At 29.7% G+C, this 22,904-nt stretch overlaps 5 protein-coding genes across 10 annotated transcripts; 3 read left to right on the top strand and 2 right to left on the bottom strand.

Moving 5' to 3' along the window:
* Positions 1-23: 23 nt before the first annotated feature.
* Positions 24-3,946, top strand: LOC117237394 (transmembrane protein 184B). 2 transcript variants are annotated; one of them, XM_033501308.1, is made up of 6 exons: positions 24-410; positions 655-824; positions 910-1,504; positions 1,572-1,807; positions 1,896-1,980; positions 3,341-3,946. In XM_033501308.1, exons 2-6 carry the CDS (start codon positions 663-665, stop codon positions 3,514-3,516), a joined length of 1,254 nt encoding a protein of 417 aa, XP_033357199.1. In that variant the 5' UTR covers positions 24-410; positions 655-662; the 3' UTR covers positions 3,517-3,946. The 2 variants fall into 2 exon arrangements, with proteins under 2 accessions (XP_033357199.1, XP_033357200.1); XM_033501309.1 differs by lacking the exon at positions 3,341-3,946 and adding an exon at positions 2,468-2,857.
* Positions 3,947-4,449: 503 nt separating this feature from the next.
* On the bottom strand, positions 4,450-9,093 carry LOC117237381 (MATH and LRR domain-containing protein PFE0570w-like). Its single transcript, XM_033501282.1, has 3 exons — positions 8,392-9,093; positions 8,200-8,313; positions 4,450-8,119 (listed from the first exon to the last, which is right to left on the bottom strand). Exons 1-3 carry the CDS (start codon positions 8,479-8,481, stop codon positions 4,871-4,873), a joined length of 3,453 nt encoding a protein of 1,150 aa, XP_033357173.1. The 5' UTR covers positions 8,482-9,093; the 3' UTR covers positions 4,450-4,870.
* A 423-nt stretch (positions 9,094-9,516) lies between these two features.
* Positions 9,517-12,674, bottom strand: LOC117237387 (transcription initiation factor TFIID subunit 6-like). 2 transcript variants are annotated; one of them, XM_033501297.1, is made up of 9 exons: positions 12,451-12,674; positions 12,019-12,221; positions 11,592-11,910; positions 11,101-11,504; positions 10,807-11,010; positions 10,501-10,683; positions 10,160-10,376; positions 9,767-10,089; positions 9,517-9,689 (listed from the first exon to the last, which is right to left on the bottom strand). In XM_033501297.1, the coding sequence occupies exons 2-9, from the start codon at positions 12,196-12,198 to the stop codon at positions 9,597-9,599; spliced, it is 1,923 nt and encodes a 640-aa protein (XP_033357188.1). In that variant the 5' UTR covers positions 12,199-12,221; positions 12,451-12,674; the 3' UTR covers positions 9,517-9,596. The 2 variants fall into 2 exon arrangements, with proteins under 2 accessions (XP_033357188.1, XP_033357187.1); XM_033501296.1 differs by lacking the exon at positions 12,451-12,674 and having other exon boundaries at positions 12,019-12,282.
* Positions 12,675-13,381: 707 nt separating this feature from the next.
* Positions 13,382-15,862, top strand: LOC117237390 (RCC1 and BTB domain-containing protein 1-like). Of its 3 annotated transcripts, none has more exons than XM_033501302.1 (10): positions 13,384-13,604; positions 13,711-13,913; positions 13,999-14,157; positions 14,217-14,484; positions 14,555-14,682; positions 14,740-15,009; positions 15,088-15,212; positions 15,273-15,370; positions 15,447-15,577; positions 15,651-15,862. In XM_033501302.1, the coding sequence occupies exons 1-10, from the start codon at positions 13,508-13,510 to the stop codon at positions 15,789-15,791; spliced, it is 1,620 nt and encodes a 539-aa protein (XP_033357193.1). In that variant the 5' UTR covers positions 13,384-13,507; the 3' UTR covers positions 15,792-15,862. The 3 variants fall into 3 exon arrangements, with proteins under 3 accessions (XP_033357195.1, XP_033357193.1, XP_033357194.1); XM_033501303.1 differs by having other exon boundaries at positions 13,402-13,604; positions 13,707-13,913; XM_033501304.1 differs by lacking the exon at positions 14,740-15,009 and having other exon boundaries at positions 13,382-13,604.
* Positions 15,863-16,711: 849 nt separating this feature from the next.
* LOC117237391 (RCC1 and BTB domain-containing protein 1-like) lies at positions 16,712-19,534 on the top strand. 2 transcript variants are annotated; one of them, XM_033501305.1, is made up of 11 exons: positions 16,712-16,861; positions 16,945-17,294; positions 17,413-17,615; positions 17,697-17,852; positions 17,972-18,233; positions 18,310-18,437; positions 18,492-18,764; positions 18,842-18,966; positions 19,027-19,124; positions 19,199-19,329; positions 19,394-19,534. In XM_033501305.1, the coding sequence occupies exons 2-11, from the start codon at positions 17,207-17,209 to the stop codon at positions 19,532-19,534; spliced, it is 1,605 nt and encodes a 534-aa protein (XP_033357196.1). In that variant the 5' UTR covers positions 16,712-16,861; positions 16,945-17,206. The 2 variants fall into 2 exon arrangements, with proteins under 2 accessions (XP_033357196.1, XP_033357197.1); XM_033501306.1 differs by lacking the exon at positions 17,697-17,852.
* Positions 19,535-22,904: the final 3,370 nt, after the last annotated feature.

The raw sequence follows: 22,904 nt of genomic DNA, 5'->3' as shown, positions 1-22,904 counted from the left end.
ATATATGGCGTAGTAGCAAGACCAGTTATATTTTTATTATCAACTAGTATATTTCGTGAAGCTGTTTGGACGAATGTGTTTGACGTCAAAGAGGAAACGGAAAGAAATGCGAGAAAATGTTGGGTAAAAGTGAAACTCGGTGATCCAAACTCAAACTGGAGAAATTATATAGTGTGAAGGGAAGAAAATTTGGTAGATTATTCACGTTGTATGTGGGAAGGTCACGATCATCAGTAACCACTGCGTTGGTAGATGGTTAATTGAAAGTGGGGAACTTCTAAGAAGCTTGATCATACAGGTCAACACGTACACGCAATACGAAAGAAAAAGGAGAACACGTACGACAAGATAGTTCGAAGGGATCGTTCGTATACTACATTTGTTTGAAAAAACCTACGAATGGAGCACGGGTGCGTCCACGAGATGAATTTTTGCGCACGAATGGAGTACTGTTGTTATTGTTGTGCATATTGATTTTTAACGCGCGAGCCATAATCTTGAGATTTATTCTGTGTTACAAAAAGGCGCTTTTTCTTAATTTTTCAATTGTAATTGTGATTAAAATGAATGTTCTTCGTAGCTACAATTATCTTTCTTTTTCTTCAATTATATTAAATTCTTAGTATTGTTGTTTGCAACACTAATTTTTCTCAGATTGAAATATGAGTAGTACGGTGACAACGGAACCATCTACATCTCTTGGCGATATGATGTCTACAACTGCAATTCCTGAGAAAGCAGCTCCAATATTCTTACAAACACGAGCAGCTCAAGGTATTGCTGGTGCATTTGTTTGGGTTGCATTATTCATAACTTGTCAACAGGTACTTTGTAACATATTTTTGACATAGCATTATAGTTAATTAAGGAAATATAAACAACTAATTTGATTTAATTGTGGATTTGTAGATCTACCAGCATTTAAGGTGGTATACTAATCCAACAGAACAAAGATGGATAGTGAGAATTCTGTTTATAGTTCCAATTTATGCAACATATTCTTGGGTGTCTCTACTATTTTTCAACAGTGAAAGTTATTATGTTTACTTTTTTACTGTACGGGACTGTTATGAAGCATTTGTTATATATAACTTCTTGTCTCTATGCTACGAGTACCTGGGTGGTGAAGGAAATATTATGTCTGAAATACGTGGCAAACCTATTCGTTCTAATTGTTTATATGGAACATGCTGTTTGGTTGGAAAAACATATACAATTGGTTTTCTTAGATTTTGCAAACAAGCTACTTTGCAATTTTGCTTGGTAAAACCAGTAATGGCATTTGTCATTATATTCCTTCAAGCATTTGGTCATTATAGAGATGGAGATTGGTCTCCAGATGGAGGCTATATTTATATAACTATAATTTATAATATCAGTGTATCTCTCGCACTTTATGGACTTTTTCTCTTTTATTTTGCTACAAGAGACCTGTTAACACCATTTGAACCTGTCTTAAAATTTTGTACTGTTAAAAGTGTTATCTTCCTCTCATTTTGGCAAGGTAATATATCAAATTACTTAAGATACGGTCTGTATATGTAAAGAATATTAATTTTATTATCTTTCAGGGGTGTTATTGGCTATTCTTGAAAAAGCAAATGTAATTTCTCCTATAAGTTTAGATCAATCAACTAGTGCTGGCACAGTTTCTGCTGGTTATCAAAACTTTTTGATTTGCATTGAAATGTTATTTGCTGCTATAGCTTTACGTTATGCGTTTCCATATCAAGTGTATTCAGCTGGTTGTGTTACGGATTCAAGAGGAAGAAGTGTAACAATGCAAAGTATCAGTAGCAGTTTAAAAGTATGTTGCAACAATTTCTAAATGATTTAATAGGTAAAGTAATAAGATTGACAATATTTTAATATTATACAATTAACTTTATACATAGGAAACCATGAATCCAAAAGATATAATGACTGATGCCATCCACAACTTCCATCCACAGTATCAACAATACACGCAATATAGTTCTGGTATGTATATAATTTATAATTTATTCCTGTTAAAATTTTTTTATAAATATTGTATTTTAAATTTCTTTTATTACTTTATTCAATTGATACATTTTCATGTAGCATGATGTAGTGAATGATGAACTAAAAATCATCCATATTTATTGTTTATTTATATTTATCATTTAAGTTTTAAATGCAAAGAGAAGAATTACAATCATTAAAAAATTTGAAGTAAATAAATAACTATAATTGTAATTATTATGTTCCTTTAACTATGGATTTTAGCTTTTTATATGATAAAGGTTTAATATGCATCTTTTAATGTACTCTACTGCCAATTATTAAAATGGTAAAATAATATAAATTCATTTATATTTATCTTTTGCGGCAAAAATGTAATGAAATAGTTCTTTATGATAAAAAATACTTTTTATCATAAATTCAATTAACGTGTGCCAATTAGGATTATATTCTTTGAAGGCACTTTCTTTTTACTATTTTTCAGACGTTAATACCAACTTGCCGTATGAAAAACTATGAGAATGTGAAGCATCGTTTTTTAATTTCAAGAAATTGGACATGAGGCATTCATACATTTTTAATAGAGTTTGAAAAGTTCTTAATACTGTAGTTCATTAAAATTAATTTGATATTTTAAGTTCAAATCAAGTTCAAGGGTGGGCATAGTGTTCTCTGCTCAAATTATTATTTAAGGTTTATAACAAAATCAATATACATACACATATACATATATAAGCATATGATTCATTAACTTTGCAATTAATAAAATCTACTGTACATTAGAAACTAAGCACTTAACGCAAGAGCACTTAGAGTACAGTGTAATTTCACAAAAACGTTTTACTTTTTAATAAATGCAAAAGACAAATAATAATTGACTACTATTCTATGGCAGTATTGTAATTATGTATCTTTTTATAGATAGGTTAATGATTATTAAATATTGTTTTGTAATGCTTGTATATTTAAAAAGATGGCATGATTTATATTTAATTTAGCATGTTGATATAGCTATCTATTTTTATACATTTTTTTCCTAAATATGTATGTTCGATAATTTTCTCAAACAACAAATTCAAATCTTTATTGTTATAACACGCATGAATTATTTAATAGACGTATAATATGTGTAGTGAGATCAATAAAATAAAGAAAGATGCTGTAAATTGTGCTATGTGTAAAAGGATTTCATCAAATTACATGTAAAACTGTACATAGCCTACAATCGATATAGCCAACAATGCTTTGAATTAAAAAAAAATATATCGGCATGATTTCTCACTGTTCGCTGGCTGATCGATGTATTCATTAGTAACGGCTTTGTCAACGATAATACGTGATATAATGTAACAATCAGGAGCTCCTAAAGGACAACGTGGTATGCGGATATCCAGCTTCGATCCAGATGATCCACAGAATATGCCAATACCACCGCCTCAAAGACGGCATACTTCTCATCAACGTGTTGCTACAATCTCTCAAAATTATAATGAGAAAACAATGCTATTGAGCAGTGATGATGAGTTCCAGTAGATATAAACAATAGATTGTGTACAAAATAAAACAAAAGAGAAAGAGACAAAAAGGAACATTAATGTTGGACTTCCGTGAATCTAATTTCAAGAAAACGCTATGTATACCGTTAATTGATTATACGTCATTAGGTAGGAACTTAACTCGCTCACAGAACAAACAACAAATAAACAAACAAATTCGGCGATGCAAAATTCTGCATCACAATATAATAGTTCCATGTTACATTCATGTTAATACATGTATTATGTTACATCATGTAAACATAGCATAGAAGATATTTATTTTAATATGCTGAACATGTTTAAAGCAGTGTTACCTATAGAGGTGGCTCTATTATCATAACATAATCATCTTTATTTTAAAACACAACTTACGTTTTTCAGAGAAAAGCATTGTACAGTACTTAATATTTAAATACTCACAAATATGTTGCTGCATTATTTACTGTAGTCAAACAATATTTTTACACTTTGAACAAAAACACTATGTATATGTTTATACATCAGTATTTCTAATTCATATGAGATTAATGTAATTTTGCCAGTGAAAAATACTTATTTTATAAAATACACTAAGAAAAATACTTCTAATTACTGCACGCGTCCGGGATATATATACATATATATATATACATATATGTATTATAAATATTCATATATTTCTATATATGTATATATATAAAACTGAGCCACAAAAATCTTTGCGTCCTAGATTAAAAAATTAATGAGTGTATATATCGTTAAAATAGAATGTATTTAATAATTTAAAAATTAAAGAATATTCCTTCGATATATTTGTTTTATTTGCATATAATTATTGACTACTTATTGTTGATATTTATCTTACTGATTTTATATACATAAGTATTTCATATTTAATACCTATCATACGTCGTATTTTCTTAGGTATTTTAGAAAATGAAAACAAACATTAATCGAAATCTTAATTGAACTTTATTTTCTATACAAGAGAGTAAATTGTGTATATATGAATTTCTATGGAGAGGACATACTATTCTGCTCCACAGAATAACATTACAATTCATTTGTCAAAATAAATCATTTCATACAATTAGTATTGTTTATATTAGTTTTAGTTTTTACTACTGATTCATTGATCACAAAAACGCAATGAAAATAATTGGACTAATTTAAATATATAGTTGAATAAAAGATTGGATCTAATTGCCTTACAAAAAGTATATTGCATAAATTGCATTAATAGCATCAAATATTACAGCTATTAGTGGAAAAAATAACTTAACATTTTACAGCCTTATTTTGGCAGAAAATCTGTATATACACACATACGTGTGTGTAAATACAATAGTACAATATTTGTTACAATCTATTTACCAACCTATCCAATATGTATCTTTATTTGTTACAATCTTTTTCCACCCATGCCATGGTGATTCTAGATCTTGTTCTAATAGTGAATTGTATGGTTCTTTTTCTAAAATCATTTTATTTAATTGTTCAGTATACATTTTTGAATTCAAAGTTTTATCTCTGGTAGATGAAGAATTTTTGTCCTCATCCTCAATATCTTGATATTGTAATTCATCATCCATATAAACGACAATATCGTTTTCCTCATTTGTGTATTTATTGTATTTTTCGGTAACGTTTTGTTTTAGTACTTTGTTTCTTTTATCTTGACTGTTAATACCTTCATCGCTATTACTAAAATCAATTGGTTTAAATCCTATTGACCTTAAACGAGCAATTTTTAGATCATTATCCGGGATGTTAACAGGTACAAATGCAGATACCCTTTCAGGTGAAAATTTATTTTGTTCTTTTGTACTCAAAGTATTGCTACTTAACGATACATTTGAATTTATGGGATGCTGTAAATTAGATGCAGTTTCTGTACAAGATACACATTTTTTTGTAGATGATCGAAATGTAGAATGATGGCCTCTATTTTTATCACCTAACTTTGTAGTTTCATATATTTCAGATTTCATATCTTTAAAATCACTACCGTATTCTATTTTAATAAATGTATATTGTTCATTACGAACGTTATTTTGCACGAAATCGTTCAATTTCAGATTCTTTATTGCAGGTTCTTGAAGGAGAGAACATTGAGTAACAGCATCTGTTTTACATGGTTTTGAAATTTCTTTTTTATAGCTCTTTTGCAATTCTTCATTAATTTTATTGCATTTTGAATCTCTGCAAATTGTTTGCATCAGTTTTCTTTTCCGATTTTTAATCGTTGTATCGTTATTTTCTACAATTTTCACATTTTTTTTTATATATCTTGATCTTTTATTCTGATCTCTCTTATTATTATCAACGTTATCATTGTCATTATTTTTCATATTATTATTATTATTATTTATAGCCGGTTTTGCAATATAATTCTTATCTGCTTTTTTAGACGTAGTGAGATTCTTGCCAATTTTACTATGATTAAAATTTAATGTTTTTGACATTTTAACATTCCTAGTTTGACTTTTAACGCGTTTACAGTGAGTCATTTTTGTAAGTTTATTTCTATCTTGGAAAGTAGATTGTTCTGAATTAACTTTACATTTGTTCAATGTATACATTGCAGTATTAAAATGTTCACATGATTGTTCTGTACATTTGTTAATACAACGCAATCTTCTATATCGTGGGCCACGTATCTTAGGTCCAATTTTTGCATCTATTAATAAATTTGTAATTTCTCTTATTTTTTTTTTATTTATATGTTTCTTTATTGAAGAATCAATTTTTCTCACAGCTTGTAAATGTATTCTTGCTCCTATTGTACTTCCAGCATTCTTCTTAATATATCTTGTTGAATCTGACAGTTCTCTCTTTTGTACTGTTTTTTTTTTTATACTTTTATTTTTTAAATTCTTGCAAATATCCGTTTTCTCTCTACTTTTTCCAGGATATTCTAAGATATCTAAAGACTGTACAGTTTCTTTTTTAAACTTTTCATTATGTATTTTATTATATTTTAGCATCTCTGACTTATTTGTTGTTTTTCTAGACAGTTTTCTGCGTCTTCTAAATTTGTAACATCTTGATCCATTTAAATCATCTGAAATAACTTCAAATTTAGTCCTTTTTTTCATTTCTTCTTTACCACTATTTCGAGTTACTACCTTATCTTTGATTTCTGGCTTGGTTATTATTACGTCTTCTGTTTGTAATGCTACAGATTGTTCTGACGTTAACCCTATCATATTACCCATTAGTAATTTTGATAAAGGATGGTTTTTGCTATTAATCAAATGAACAATTTTATCTGGTGGCAATAAATCAATTGATTTGAATTGCTGTAATTCTTTGGGTATCATTTTATGTGGTGAAATTTCATTTTTATACATACAGTTTGTCATGTTTAACATATTAGTTGTTGTATTGGATGAATTTACGATATTGTTACACACGTCTTTGGAATCATTAGTTATTTCTTTATGTCTACTATTGCATTCAAGCCTATAACAAGAATTTAAACTTGTATCATTTGTATCGCTGTTTATTTCTGCATCGACACCTTTAGGAAATTTTATTTTCATTAATTCTGGTTTTACAGAGTTAAGAGAAATATAATTAACACGCTTAGGAAATTCGTTTGATATGATTGTTTGAGCTTTACCATCTAGATTTTTATTTTTATCTTTGTTGGATAAATTCCAACTTTCTATGTGTTGATTAGTTTTTACAATATTAATTGCTTTAACTGTTCTACAAAATAGTGATGAAGTATTTTTCTTACTATCGTTTTGTGTGCTGTGAGATGAATTATATAATCCTGTACGTATAGAAATATTTGTATTATGGGTTTTAGATCCTTTGTTTCCAATATGAGTTAATGATTTGTTTTCTGGCATAATAGGCATGTTTGGTATATTTATTGTACACTCTGTATTAGTATTTAACTTTTTAAATACATGGCGAGTCACTATTGCACTTTCAATTACACCTTTCTTTGTTTCATCTACCTTTTTGTTTTCAATATTTTGAGTTTGTAAAAATCCATCTGAGTTTTCATGTTTTCCTTTTTGAATTATAAATTCAGAACCATGTGAATATTTTTTAAATTCATACATGTTTGGAACAGAATTTTTTAAGCAGTTTTGTAAAGGTGTAGAAGAAGAATGTAAAGTAGATAGATGATTACTTATAGCCAAAGGAGCCAGTTTGGTACTCCACGAAGGTGGCTCTTGATCGTTTAAACGTGACAAAGCAAATTTATAATATTTTATAGAATCTGTATTTACACCTATCCAAAAGTTTGTTACAATGTACAAACCATCATATCTATAACCTGTTTTAGGTGCAAAGTCATTGAATAAATTATAGCTTCTAATTAATCTCACTGGTACTTGATTTTCATAATTTTTAATAAGCGGATCTTTTTCTAATGTACCAACAGAATACTTTTGTCCTGTAAGAGTAAGAAAATTACCCAAATCTACATCTTCATTTAGGTTAATATTTGAAGTACAAATTGAAGTAACTCCAAATGGTCCATTTTGAATATTTTCATCGAAGGGGTCATGAACACGATCTCTAGAACAATCCATACGGATACCCCACCATGAACCAGATGGAAATCCTGAGATAGGTCCATATATATAACTTATAACCTGACATAAAATATTATAAAAAAACTATAAGATTTATATAAGATGACCATGTACCAAGGATAATGTCAAGTGAAGCTTACATTTTTTTTACACCAAGAATTTAACTGCACTCCGTCTTTGGTTGCTTTCATTTGACAGATGTAATTAAGTCTGATAAACAACTTGTCATAATCTTTCTTATGTTTAATATTTATCTGAAGAATAATTGATACTATTATTAATTACCAGTTAATAATATTCTTAGCATATAAGTTTTCTCATGCAGTACTTACTTGACTTTTGAGACATGACTCCTGTAATATCTTTTCATTTTCTTGGACAGTGTTTGCAAGAAAGGTCATTAAAGCATCATTTGTAGCCATTTTATAACAGGCAATGAATAAAAATATGTGTACTGCATATATAAACAGTTAATTACAAACTGCTTTCTCACTTATGTTATTTTTTAACAAATTATATTCTTACAACCAAAATCTTAAAGGTATAAAAAATTGCTCTATTTGTAATATCAACATATCTCATATTTCATAATTTTATATAAAACATACATTTTATCCTTTAAAGATTAAATTGATGTATGTATTTCTACTTGTTTTCTAACCAACATTTTGACTCTATTTCGTAAATTAAACATAAAGCAAATTCCTTCAAAAACAAATATGGCGTGGGTACTTTTATTTTCTCTGTGCATCTAGTTTTATACATCGATCATTATTGCGTCGTACGTATGAAATAAATGTCTTCTTAACAGTGCACGCTTATCACTTTTTTTCATAACAGTCAACATCAAATAAATATACAAAAACTCAATATTACAAACAATGATTATGATACGAATATTAGGACTATATAAATTTACAATTTGTTCACATGTAGATGCATTCGAATAAATCGTTTCACTTGAGGGGAATACGCTAAGAGGGGAAAAATACTCCTTCCACAGAGTAATATAGTTCTAAATTGCCTATATATGTATATAGCTTTGGTAACATATACATTTATTGACTAAGAAATATGTTTGAGTTTAACTTAATCTACATAGATCAGATCATAATTGCATTATATATGAAACAGGCACATTATCATACAAACATATTTATTTTATATTTATATATATACAAGTATATACATATATACCAATTTATATGTGCAATCTGTTTATTACAATTATAAATTGTATTTATTGATTATAAATTGATTATGAATTATATAATTAAGATAGTAAATAAATAATTAAGATTAATTACTTTCACCTTCGATGACACTTTGAATGATGAAGTTCGTTTAAATATACATTTTCAATTTTTTAATATGTGTAATTTCGTGTATTTTTTGTTTTTGATAAAAATAAATATATTTATATATCATTTTCATGTTCATAAAAAATTTTTATTTCCTTACAAAGTATATTAACATTAAAAATTAATTTTTGTACAAATTACTAGAAATTGAATGAATGAAACGAATTTTGCCATTATTACTGAAAAGAATGTTCTTCTTCTGGACTCAATGAACATTCAACATTTTGTTGTGTAACAAAGACGTTCTGTGTTTTTGCTGTTATATTCCCCTGTTGCAAATAATTTTCACAATTAATAATCCAATTAATTATATTTTATGATTTTTACCGCAATATGTTACACACACCTGAGTTACTGTAGTAGAGCCGTGACTACTATTGGACATACAAACAACTACCAATTTCGGTGCATTACTTTGTATATGTGCTTTTTGTTGGGTGACATTGGTTTGGCCTAGTTTAACTTGTTGTTGTTGCGATTGTTGTTGTTGCTGCTGCTGAGGTTGTTGTTGTATCGCATTAGTGTTAATATTTGTAGTGGTTGGTGTTTGAGATCGAGACTGCAAAATAACGAATTTTTGTCCTCCGGTTGTAGCTGTTCCACCAGCAGTTCTACTTGTTCCAAGCATAATTGTACGTCCAGTTTGTTGCCCGGGACTAGAGCTTGTCACTAAATAAAAAATGAAGATATCTGAAGTAAAAATACTCGTCTAACTTCATGTTAGTAGAAACGATATTACCAGCTTGTACAATGGTTTTTCCAGTACATGTAGGACCTTGTTGACTTGTTGTTAAAACTGTGGTTGTGGATGCAGTTGTTGTTAATGTTGCTGGTTGTGTACGAGCTTTCGCAACGGCTGCGCACAATGCAGGACCTATATAACCATAATCCTGTTTGTAATCTTCTACATAATCTGGAGGAGATCGTATAGTCTTTAAAATGGGAGCTACCGATTTCTGTAAATTCCATTGTATAGTTTTCCGTTAGGCTTTATATAGTATAATTATATATTAGTAAAAATAGCTAGGAAAAATACATATAAATACAATAAAATTTATACTAATAAGAAATTATATTCACCACTAGTAGAGTCTTTATATGACCTGCTCCATTTTTGTCTACACTTGATAGACCTGGTCCTTCAATACATGATTCAATACGTTCAGAAACAGATTTAATTTTAGGAATAACTAATGCTTTAATTACTTCTGGACCTAACTCACAGAGTCCTTCAATTGCTCCATAAAGTGACGCCAGCGGAGTCTGAAAAATTTGTTGTCATTATTATAAATTATTATTATTATTACCATTATCATTATTATCATTGTTATTGTGCTTCTATTTCTGCTATTATTGCTTTAGTATATGGTAGTCTTACAATTATACCTGGCTATTTTTTGCTAAAGCCTGACTAAACATTCTAGTTACTCTAGTTTGTACATTATTGGTAGAAGTATTAAAATTTTTGCAAATTTGAGCCATAAGGCGTGATGCAAAATCGCGAAGTGCCCAATGATTATCCACTTCTGGTCTCATACACAATTGGCGTGAAACTATACATGTTGCGATAGATGGTATTAATTCATGTAACTATAAAATATAAGATTAATGAGTATTAATGCACACGTGCATGTATACGCACACTCTCCCCTTTCCTTTTATATATTAATTAATACATACATATTTTTCTAAATAAAGGCTGGGATTGTCCAAGAGAGCTTTAACCATTCTCATTAGATAAATTAGAAGAGCAAGGTGGTTTTGTACTACATTAACACGTACACCTTCTGCAATAAAAGTGCACATCCGTGCTAACATTTCATGTAAACCTGGATCAGCTGAGAGGGACTGTAGTGCTTCTGCTCTGCGTGCTTCATCAGATCCAACACATGCTTCAGTAATTTCTTTATAATATAATTGCTGTTCAACGCTCAATTCATGAGTGGCTAATTGTTTGACATGAACTGTTTCCACATTACGTAATTTCTGACTTTTACCACCACCGCCTGGTTTCCCAACACCAATGTTCTGACTTTTGTTTGTAAGTTTACTTGTTGGATCAACACTTTCTAGCTTTTGAATATCTATTATATTATTGATTAATTAATAGATATTACTTTTAATTAACATAATATTACAAAAAAGAAAGTTTTATGCTATCGAATTAATACCTTTAGAAACTGGAGGTGGATTTTCTGGTATTGTAGGCTGAACACCATCTATGCAAAGCCAATGAGCACGTAGTGTAATTTCTAAAGGTAATTTAGGCCATGCTTGTCCACCAGACATTGATATAACTTCATTAAGGTCAATTTCTTTTTCTTCTACAAAATGTAATTCACGACCACCACCAGAAGCAAAGCGAAATGGTACATGATCCTTGGCAAAAAACCCATATGTGGGTTCAATATTTTTTATCTTCAAAGCATGATCTATATCGTGTGTTGTCATTCGTTGACGTTTGCCATGTCTCATAAATTTAGCAGCATCCTTTATCAACATTAGTAATCTCAATTATACAACTTTAATGTAAGGAATACTTATATGTAAGGAATAGGAATTATTTATAATTGCATTATAATTTGGAGATATACAAACCTGTATGATCTCTTTAAGTCTATAACTTACATCCTCCGCAAGATCTTTTGCAGCTTCATCTGGGAAATTTCCGACACCTATACTTTCTGCAATTACTTTTATTGATTCTTGGGACAAGGTAGTTCCATAAATCGAGTCGCTTTCATTCATTTTTAAAGTATCTTGGTCAGTATATTCCATATGAGATGAATAAAAAGTTATTCCTTAAAAATATATGATTGACAATGTAAATACTGCTTATTGTAAAAATATTATATATAGATAACACACATTTGGACACAACTCATAATTTTCAATCAACCATACAATATAACAAACTCTTTTGTTATTATAACTATAATCTTTTGTATTTTAGATTCAGTCTTTCATATCAGATATTAATACTGATACTGTTTAATGGTTCCGTAAATGTTTACCCCAAATAAAGCTTACGCCATTACAATTGCTTAGTAATTTCTGACGTAGTAGAGTGCTGCTTTATTTTAATAAAGCTATTGGTTAAGCCACATTTTGTGACTTCAATAAACTACGTATTATTTATTCACTTGTATAATAGCAATCTGTATAAATATGTATACATATTATAGAAGTATAGAATTTTATGCTTTGTTTATGATTATAAGAAATTCTATCTCTATTTGTAATTACATAGTAGCAGATAGTAACATTTTATTTTAGTTACAATCGCTATCAGTCACCTACCAACGTTATAAGTTTTAATCTTATATTGGTATTAGATTAGATTGGTAACATTGCAAGTAATATTGAAACGGTAAAGGAACCTGCAAACTATTTATCTGTGGTTAGACTCAAGCTTTAATAAAATATTGTGAAAGAATTATTAAAAATAAGAAAGAGAACAATGTCATGATTTAAAACCCGCCCTCTGATACTCTTTTATGATTCTTTATACAAATTTATTATACTCATTTAATTTTGTAAATTATATATACTAATATGTAAAAAGATTCATTTGACAAAATTTGCTATTATACATTTTTCTATCATAAAATTTGAGAAATCTATTTTTATTGTACTTTCAACATTACCGATGTAGCAAAAAATAAAATTATGCTACTAGTAATGGTCGAAATTAAAAACTGGATATGATGCTGAAATTACAGTATCAGTTATAGAGTATCACACAGCTCACACTGACATGATATGTACTATGTACATTATCTTTGTTTATATGAAAGACGGTTAGAAACTTTTCTTTTGTTTTTTGTTTGTTTAGTTATAAACATGTGTATATAGTCTGAAAATTTTAGACAACTTTTAGTATATCACTACAAGATTTAAATGAAATCAATTTAATACAGATTTTATGACAATTCTTCGTTTAGTATATTTAAACAGACTGTCTTACAAAATTAAAAAAATATACAGTGTTTGATTGATAAGCAGTGATAAAAATTGAAATTTAAATACGTTATAATTTCATCGAATTACATTAATAGTATCTTTACATCGTATTAAAAAAATAAATATGAATATAAGTATGTATTATGACTTGAAGAATTGGTCAATATTTAGTTTATTAGAACCAAAATTTATATCGAATGTCCGTATGGCTATTGTATATGGTAATATTTATTTTTTGTATCAGATTATTTTTTTGTATAATATTGTATTTGTATAATATAATACGTATGGCAAAAAAAGATTTTGTTCATTATTTTGCTTAAACAGGTAAGGCAGCTAATGAAACATTACTTGTAACTAAGGATGATATGGTGTATGGTATAGGAAACAATACCTATGGATGCCTTGGAACAGGTGATACTCAAAGCACTATTTATCCAAAGAAAATTGAGGCATTGTGTGGTAAAAGCATAAAAACTTTTGCATATGGCAAAGGTCCACATGTCTTGGCTCTTACTGAGGAAGGAAAGGTGTTTGAAAAGATAATTTTATTACATCATTAGTATGTAGTATAATATTACATTATTTAATTTAATAATATAATTTATGTGAAAGGTATATTCATGGGGTTATAATGATTATTGCGAATTAGGAAACAAATCTACCAACGAAGGTCTAACACCAACACTTGTACCGTCAGTATTGAATGATAAATTTGTTGTTGATATAGCCTGTGGAGGACATCATTCTCTTGCACTAACGAATAAAGGAGAGGTAAAATGAAAATATTTAATCAGAGCAAATCAAATGCAAAATTGATACATCTATTTTAGATATATGCATGGGGTCACAATGTATCTGGACAAGTAGGTTGTGGTACTATCCTTAGTACAGTTCAACCTATACCAAAATTGCTGAATGTTGGATTAAATGGCAAGAAAGTTGTTCACATTAGTTGTGGAGACTCATCCAGTGTAGCGGTTACGGATAGTGGAGAAGTTTATAGTTGGGGTCATAATGGTGTTGGTCAACTAGGACTTGGAAATTGTACTAGTCAAGTAGAGCCTCAAAAAGTAGCCACATTTGCAAAAATAGTAATAGGTAATATTGATCGTTTTTATGAATATATGAATATTGAAATATTGTTAATTATATGTGTTTGAATACACAGAAAAAGTAGTTTGCGGTTACATGCATACTTTAGCATTGAGTGATGAAGGTGTTCTTTATGTTTGGGGAGCTAACAGTTATGGGCAACTAGGTCTTAATACAGACTCAAATGTTTGGATACCAACAAAGGTAAAAATTTACTTTGTGTACGTACTGTTAAGTTGAAACTAATGAATATTTCTGTAGCTGGAAGTACCCGAAATGGGAAGAATATTAGACATAGTAACTTCACATTATCATCACATAAGTCTGGCTATGAGTGAAGGCAATCGGATATTTATGTGGGGTCAGTGTCTAGGTCAGAGTATTAAAGTTCCAACACTCACTCCACTAAAATGTTTGTATGATGCTCTTGCATATTATGCGTTTCCACCTGTCATGCATCAGCCACTTATTTTTCACAGTGATGCAGAAGGAAATATAGCAGATAGTCTAAAAAATGCCTTTGATGATCCAGTATGTATTTTTTTATAAACAATAACATGTTTGCTGATTTTATCATATTTTTATACCATCTCTTGCTGCATGTTAAAGACCACTAGCGATCTTGTAATTCAAGTACATGGAAAACCTATTCATGTACACAAAGCTGTTTTGAAGATACGCTGCCATTACTTCAGAACAATGTTTCAAGAGCATTGGGTAGAAAATAGTCAAAGGTAAAACAATTTTTCCAACTTGCACATTTATATTTTCACTAATATAATTACGCATTGTAGTATTATAGAGCATGAACAATTTTCCTATGACGTATACAAAACTTTCTTGAAATACTTATATACTAATGAAGTTGAGTTATCACAAGAAAATGCATTAGGTAAATATTTTTTTATTTTTCATAGAAAGAGAGTGTCTAATAATATGTTTTATAAATAATATCTTTTTTTACATAGAACTTTTAGATTTAGCTAATGTCTATTCTGAAAATCAGTTAAAACGACATTGTATACAAATGATAAATAAAAAGATTACAGTTACAAATGTCGCTTATCTATACAGCATATCTATTCAATACAATGCTAAGGTAAATAATATCTCTTACTTATTTTTTTAATACAAAACACAATTAAAATATTTGATACATTATAAATTTATAGGAATTAGAAGAATATTGTTTTAAATTTGCCTTAAATCACATGACTGCAGTAGTACAGACAGAGGATTTTGCGAAATTAGATGAGAATATAATGAAAACTTTCATAGTTAAAGCTGCTCAAGCGGGTATTTTTAAAACTTAGTTCGAAGTGTTTATCACACAAAGAAAACAATATTATATAAATAATTCGTATTGTTATGCTTTAAGATCAAGCAGATATTACTTCCAAATATTCATATTTCTTAGAGTTAATATTTTTAATAATATGTAAATTTTGTATAAATGTATAGTTTCTTAATTGCAGAACATTTGTTCTGGATTACTGCATTTTTAGAATCGTGACAGATTATTTATGATAAGCATAAGAATTTACTTTGTATTTTAAGATTTTAATAAAATTCACGATATGACATCTTTTATAATTGTTCTTCTTTTGTAATTTACTTCTGCATCTTTTTTATCTTATTAAGAATTTATTCAAAATTCTATTAAGATGTGAAAGTGAGTAAACTATCATCAGAATAATGAACCTTACTGGTACTAGTTACTTTATTATAATTTATTTTTAGATCTTTAAGATAAATTATCTTCCATAGCTATAGTTGAATCAAAGATCTTTCTGATTGAGCTGAATTTAGTGACGGATTCAGGAACCATTCTTGAGGGGTGTGAAAATGCATACATATGTATATAAGTTTTTTGTATATAAATCTTATAAAAATTATATATAAATTTTTTAATCTTATTTTATAAGATTTAAAATTTGCTTGTGACTTGTATTGTAATATTTCTATTTGATACTATAATCTAAATAATTAAGTTCTCATTAATTATGTACCTAACAAGCTTTTTAGAATGTGACATAACATTTTTATATTTTATTATTCTTCATCGTGGTGATTGCTTCTATCAGAGGAGGGGTCTTATTTATATGTCAAATTATATAGGTAAATTCGTGTCAGGAAGATTTTTCCGGAACAGTGCGGGGTAAAACCATAACCTTAAACAATGATGGATCGAGAGGAGGGATGATAGGGATTATGGTGAATATTCGAATGTCACTAGTAAACAGCCAATAGCAGTAATCACATTTTGTTTACAATTACTGCTTCGTCTCATTGAACAGACTATACAATAGTGTTTAATAATATTGTTTACAAATTTATTTAACAAGATTGACAAACTATTGAAATATAAAATATGAATACACATGTTAGTGGAAGAGTTTATTTATCATTGTTAATATCAGTTAATATTTACCATATCATACTTTATATAGATTGTTTATATTTTAGAATTATTCATAGTGCAGAATTTAAAGAAGAGTATACTACATTTAATTCATAAAAACGAATGAGAAAAAATTGTAGCACTCATAAATGATTAAGTAAAAAAATGCCTAATGAAAGTTAGAAGATTAAACACTGGAACTACTAAATAAAATTCAAATTATATTGAAATTATTATTAAAATTATATTGAAATCAGTTTGTTTTTAGAAATTTAGGATATATATATATATATATATATATATATATATATATATATATATATAAAGATGTTTCTTTGGGATTTGAAGAATTGGCCAATTTTTAGTTTCTTAGACTCGAATCATGTTTCAAAAATTCATATGGCACTTGTATATGGTAAAATGTCTATTTTTTCCACCTTTATTTTTATTCTTGTTACGTATTTTATATCTTATTATTACATAAGAACAATATACGTATATGAATTTATGAAATATTATGTTTCATTAAATAGGTGATTTAGGTAATGAAGCTTTAATTATAACAAGGGATAAAATAGTATATGCTCTAGGAAGTAACACTTCTGGGTGTCTTGGAACTGGGGATGATTGTAATACTTTTTATCCAAAGAAAGTCGAAGCATTATGTGGTAAGGATATAAAAACTTTTGCATATGGTAAAGGTCCACATGTCTTGGCTCTTACCGAGGAAGGAAAGGTATTTGGAATTTAAGGCTTTATTACAATATTAATAAACAGTTTAATGTTGTATTATTTAATGACATGATTTTTATGAAAGGTATATTCATGGGGACATAACAGTCACGGTGAACTAGGAAACTGTTTTGCCAATAATATGATTCCAATGCCTGTAACAAGAAATTTATGTGATGAATTCATTGTCGATATAGCTTGCGGGAGTCATCACTCTCTTGCATTAACAAACGAAGGAAAGGTTAAATAGAAACTTAAAGTTTTTTTTAATAATGATCAAAGATTATATATATATAATAATTTATTATATATATATAATTTATTAATAATTTATAATAAATTATATATATATCTATTTAGGTGTATGCATGGGGTGAAAATACATCTGGCCAAGTAGGTAAAAGTGTTAACATAAATGAAAATACCCCTATGAAAGTGAATTCCTCATTAGCTGGCAAAACAGTCATTTGTATTAGCTGTGGTCAGTCATCGAGCATGACAGTTACAGATACTGGAAAAGTTTATGGTTGGGGTTGTAACGATGTTGGTCAATTAGGAATTGGAAACTATGTTAATCAAGTGGATCCCTGTAAAGTCACAATGCTTGCTGGTGTTGTAATTGGTAATATCATCTTTGTTTAGAATATATCTATGCTGAACATTTTTTGAATACTAGTAATATGTTTTTGCATTGATAGAAAAAATAGTTTGTGGTTATGCACATGTTTTGGCATTGAGTAACAAAGGAGCATTGTATGTCTGGGGCGGAAATAATTATGGACAGTTAGGGCTTGGCATGAAGATGAATATTTGTAGCCCAGTACAGGTAAAATGCAATATGATTACATTAATGAATGAAAATTAATAAAAGTTTCTTCAGTTGAAACAAGAAGTGATGAGAAGAGTATTGGATGTAGCAACTTCACATTACAATCACATAAGCATAGCTATGGCAGAAGGTAATCGGATATTTATGTGGGGCGAGTGTTTGGGACAAAGTATCACATTTCCGGTACTCACTACTTTAGGATCCTTACATGACGTTTTCGCGCGTTATGCATCACCTAGAGTTATGCATCAACCACTTGTTCTTCATGACGAAGAACCAGACGTGAATTTAATAGATTGTTTCAGAGAAGCATTTAACGATCAGGTATGTATTTATATAGTAAAGAAATATCATTTCTGACATCGTTATTTTCTTGAAACTGTTCTCTTTGTCATTTGTAGGCTACGAGTGATCTCGTGATACAAGTACGAAAAAAATTTATTTATGTGCACAAAGCTATTTTAGTAATACGTTCTCAATACTTCCGAACGATGTTTCAAGAAACATTGACCGCAAATAATCAGAGGTAGGTTTGTTGTTTTAACGAGTATCTAGATTCCTTAAATGTTACATTCATTCGTTGTAGTGTTATAAAACAACAAAAATTTTCTTACGATGTATACAAAGCTTTTTTGAAGTATTTGTATACTGACGAAATCGATTTACCTCTGGAAAGTATGCTAGGTATGTATTTCATTATTTTTTCCCTGCGACTTTATAATGTGGTTTGAAAATTATTTCTGGTTTTTGTGGATAAGAACTTTTGAAACTGGCGGTTGCTCATTCGGAAAATCAACTGAAAAAACGCTGCATACAAATAATAAGGAGAGGAATTACAGTTGAAAACGCTGCTTTTTGCTACAGTATAGCTATTGAGTACAATGCTAAGGTAAATAAAATTTTGTGGCTTTATTTAAACAAAGTCAATGCCATTAATTTTAATATAATTCTAGGAATCGGAGGAATACTGTTTCAAATTTGCGCTAAACCACATGACTGCCGTAGTACAAACAGCAAGTTTTGCTAGATTAGATGAAAATACGATGAAAACTTTCATAATTAAAGCTGCTCAAGCTGGTGCTTTTAAAACATAGTTTGTAATATATTATATTATTGTATAATAAATATTATACAACGTTTAACTGTTTCATGCTAGAAAAATTTGTTAAATACTGTACCTAATACACATTACTTGCGATGATAAGGTGATTGCAACATGGGATATCATTCAGATTTTTCATTGTAGTATATTATTTGTACATAGAATCTGAAATAAACGTTTATTATTTACGTCAATTTATCCGTCAATGAATCTGTTTACTAACGAATTATTTATTTGTTTATTAACGAACAATTAACGAAGGATAGAAAATAGTAAAATTTTATAGTAAAGTTAAAAAGCGACATACTTTGATGTTTAATATACATCATCAGTTTTTTGATAAAAGGATATATGGTCAACGAAATTTAATTGACTATCATTCGCACATTATTTTTATTATGATATTCTTAATATATACAAGCAGTAAATTTTTATTGTTCGTATAGTATGTACGTAACTATTGAATAATAACAATGATGATAATGACAATAATGACAACGATAATGATAGCGATGATAGTGATAATAATAATGATGATGATGATCATGCTGATGCTGATGCTGATGATGTTGATGATGCTGTTGTTGCCGTTGCTGATGATGATGATGAGGATGACGACGGCGATGATAACGATGATGATGATGATGATGATGATGATGATAATAATAATAATAATAATAATAATAATAATAATAATAATAACAATAATAATAATAATAATAACAACAACAACGACAATTAATAACTAATGACCAGTAATCAATAATAGTATTTAACAAATAATCAATAATCAATAATAGTATTTAATGAATAATCGTTATGTTTTATATTTATATATTTATACGTATAGATTATACTAGGTAGTCGGTTTGCCGTATGGTAAATTGTTAGATGTTTTTAGTTTGCACTATCTTTGCGTGTGCGATGTCCGATGCATTTTTCGATTCGACATCGATTTCTATATTTACGAAACGCTGTCGAAAATATCGTCATCGATTTGATATTAATTCCGATCAATGGAGGTTTAAAGATAGTTTATTGTAAACGTAATGCTTTCGAAATCGAAATTTATGAAAGTTTCGTCGATTAGAGAAAATTCATTTGCGTCTAAAATTGTCGTCAATTTGGATCGAATCAAAGAATTTCGTTGGTAAAATCAAAAGGAAACAAATGATCTCGTGGCGAACGTTGCGTAATCAGGAAAATGCATCGGACAAACGCGACCCTTTGTTGGCCGATTGCGTTAATGATCGTAATCCAATATGACGATTAACGAGAAAACACGACGATGCAACTCGAAAATGTCGTATTGAATTTGATCAACTATTCGGCTATGGTAATTACTTAGTTTTTGTTTTTTTTTTGTAATTAATTAGAGCGTATTTAGGCCTGCGGGCTACTTTTTCAGCGACTCGCTGTGAATCCCATTGACAGAAGTAAGATTTCTTTTGATTCGATAAAGGAAGAAAGATAAAACAAGGTTTTCTCCGCTAAAATAGTCTCTCCGTTGTTTTCCTCGATATCCGTCGGTCCTCCTCTACCCCTCTTTGATTCGTATAAAAACATCAGTATTTATGGTTTTTCTTCGCTTCTTTTCTAAATTACGTTACAATATCGTACAGTGTACAGTGTATAGCATATCTAGAAACGCGCGAATTCTTTCCCTATATTTGACTTGTGTACACGTAAATATTTTCCTGTTCCAATCGCCTCTAACAATAAGTAATTTCTTGTACCGACACGATTAGCATATTTTTTTTAGCCAGCTATATACACGTACTTGGGCTGTATGATATTTACACAAGTTTATTATCGTTGAGAATTATTCTTCGCATTTTGCGCTCATGTTGATCTCGAGCAACGAATCGTCATTTTAGAATACGGAGGACCGGCGGCGCGTATTTTGCGATTATTATACATTAAATTACATACATAGAGTCACAGTTAGTTGCGCGAAAACTCGAACCGTTATCGCGATAATTATCATTTTTAAAAATTTTCTCCGATCGTTCCGCCGTTGCTTCACATGATTTTTTCCGATTCAACGAATGAGAAAAGTATTATATATCTGATAGCAATTCGTTACTTTTCCGTTCCTTTTTATGTACTTTTTCTTCTTCTTTTTTTTCTATTATATTCTTTGACTCGAATGCACCCGGCGCCTGGCACCGCGATAGAAGATCGTTTAGAGTCCTTTGTATGGACTTGTAATAAATCACTCTGGAACTTCTGCCGGCTACTGGAATCAATTACACTACCTCTCGATCATTCTCCACCGTGTTCGATGATATCGTGTATAATAATAGGCAAAAGTTGCAGAAGGAATCATCGCGAGCAAAGATTGCGTATTCATTCCTTCATTGGCAAATTCTACGTATTTTTGTTACCGTTCTGGTCTCGTCGAACTATTTTATCTATCTCTGTTACCTATTTGCGGCATCGTGATCGCGATTACTTGTTCCACTCTATGCTAAAGCGTTCTTCTCCTCCTCGACGAAACGAGCTCTATCGCGCGACCTCTGGCGTAGCTCAAACAAAGCAGAATGTAGAGCAAAGAAAAGAATTTCTAGAAATATACGCTAATAGGAATATCCGTCTGGTCGCATTGAAAATAGATCGGCGGAGCGAACGTTTCTATGCTATAGAATTTATCAAACTGCTCTTCGTTATTGCCAATACGAACAAACATACGTACGTTGTATATCGGATTAGTCAATAAGAATCTTTCGAAATCCAGATCTCGCTTTCTTTCCTTTTCTTTCACGGAGGGGAAAGAAATAAGGAATTGAGGTGAAAGATGGAGAGGTTCAAGCGGAAGCGTTCCCCTTGAAAAATGTTCATCCTCGAACTGGAAAAGCGCCGCGTGACGAAGAATCCTCGATAACGATGAAATACATTTAGTTCTTAAATCGCGCGTTCACCTGAACGGAGCGGCAATTTCACGGACGTCGCTTTTACTTGGAAATATATATTAGGCGCGAAATATGTACGAGGTGTCTTGCAAACAAATTATCGTCCGTTCGACCGAGTCGTTATCATTTACGAGCATGTTATCGTATCGACGCAATTAGGTATGTATATTTGAAAATTTGAAGAGAGGGAAACGTTCCTTGACTTGTATTTATTTGAATGGTAAAAACGCGTTTGAAAGAGAGGATATCGAGGAAATTTGAGCGCCGATTCTTCCGCGAATCGGAAATCAAGATATTTTAAACGAATCTTCGATCTTAAATCGATTAGGCTCAGCAAGCTCGTTTACGTTTCCTTCTGTTCGTTTCTTTTCGTTTCGCTTCGTTTCGCTCCATTTCGTTTTATTTCGTCCCATCTAATTTCATTTCATTTCGTCCTATTTCATTTCGTTT

This window comes from Bombus vosnesenskii, unplaced genomic scaffold (genome assembly GCF_011952255.1).
Source record: "Bombus vosnesenskii isolate JDL3184/JDL3185 unplaced genomic scaffold, Bvos_JDL3184-5_v1.1 scf7180000013370, whole genome shotgun sequence".
Taxonomy (NCBI): Eukaryota; Metazoa; Arthropoda; class Insecta; order Hymenoptera; family Apidae; genus Bombus; species Bombus vosnesenskii.
Note: the sequence above shows the minus strand (reverse complement) of the source record. Positions and strands in the feature narration are given on the sequence as shown.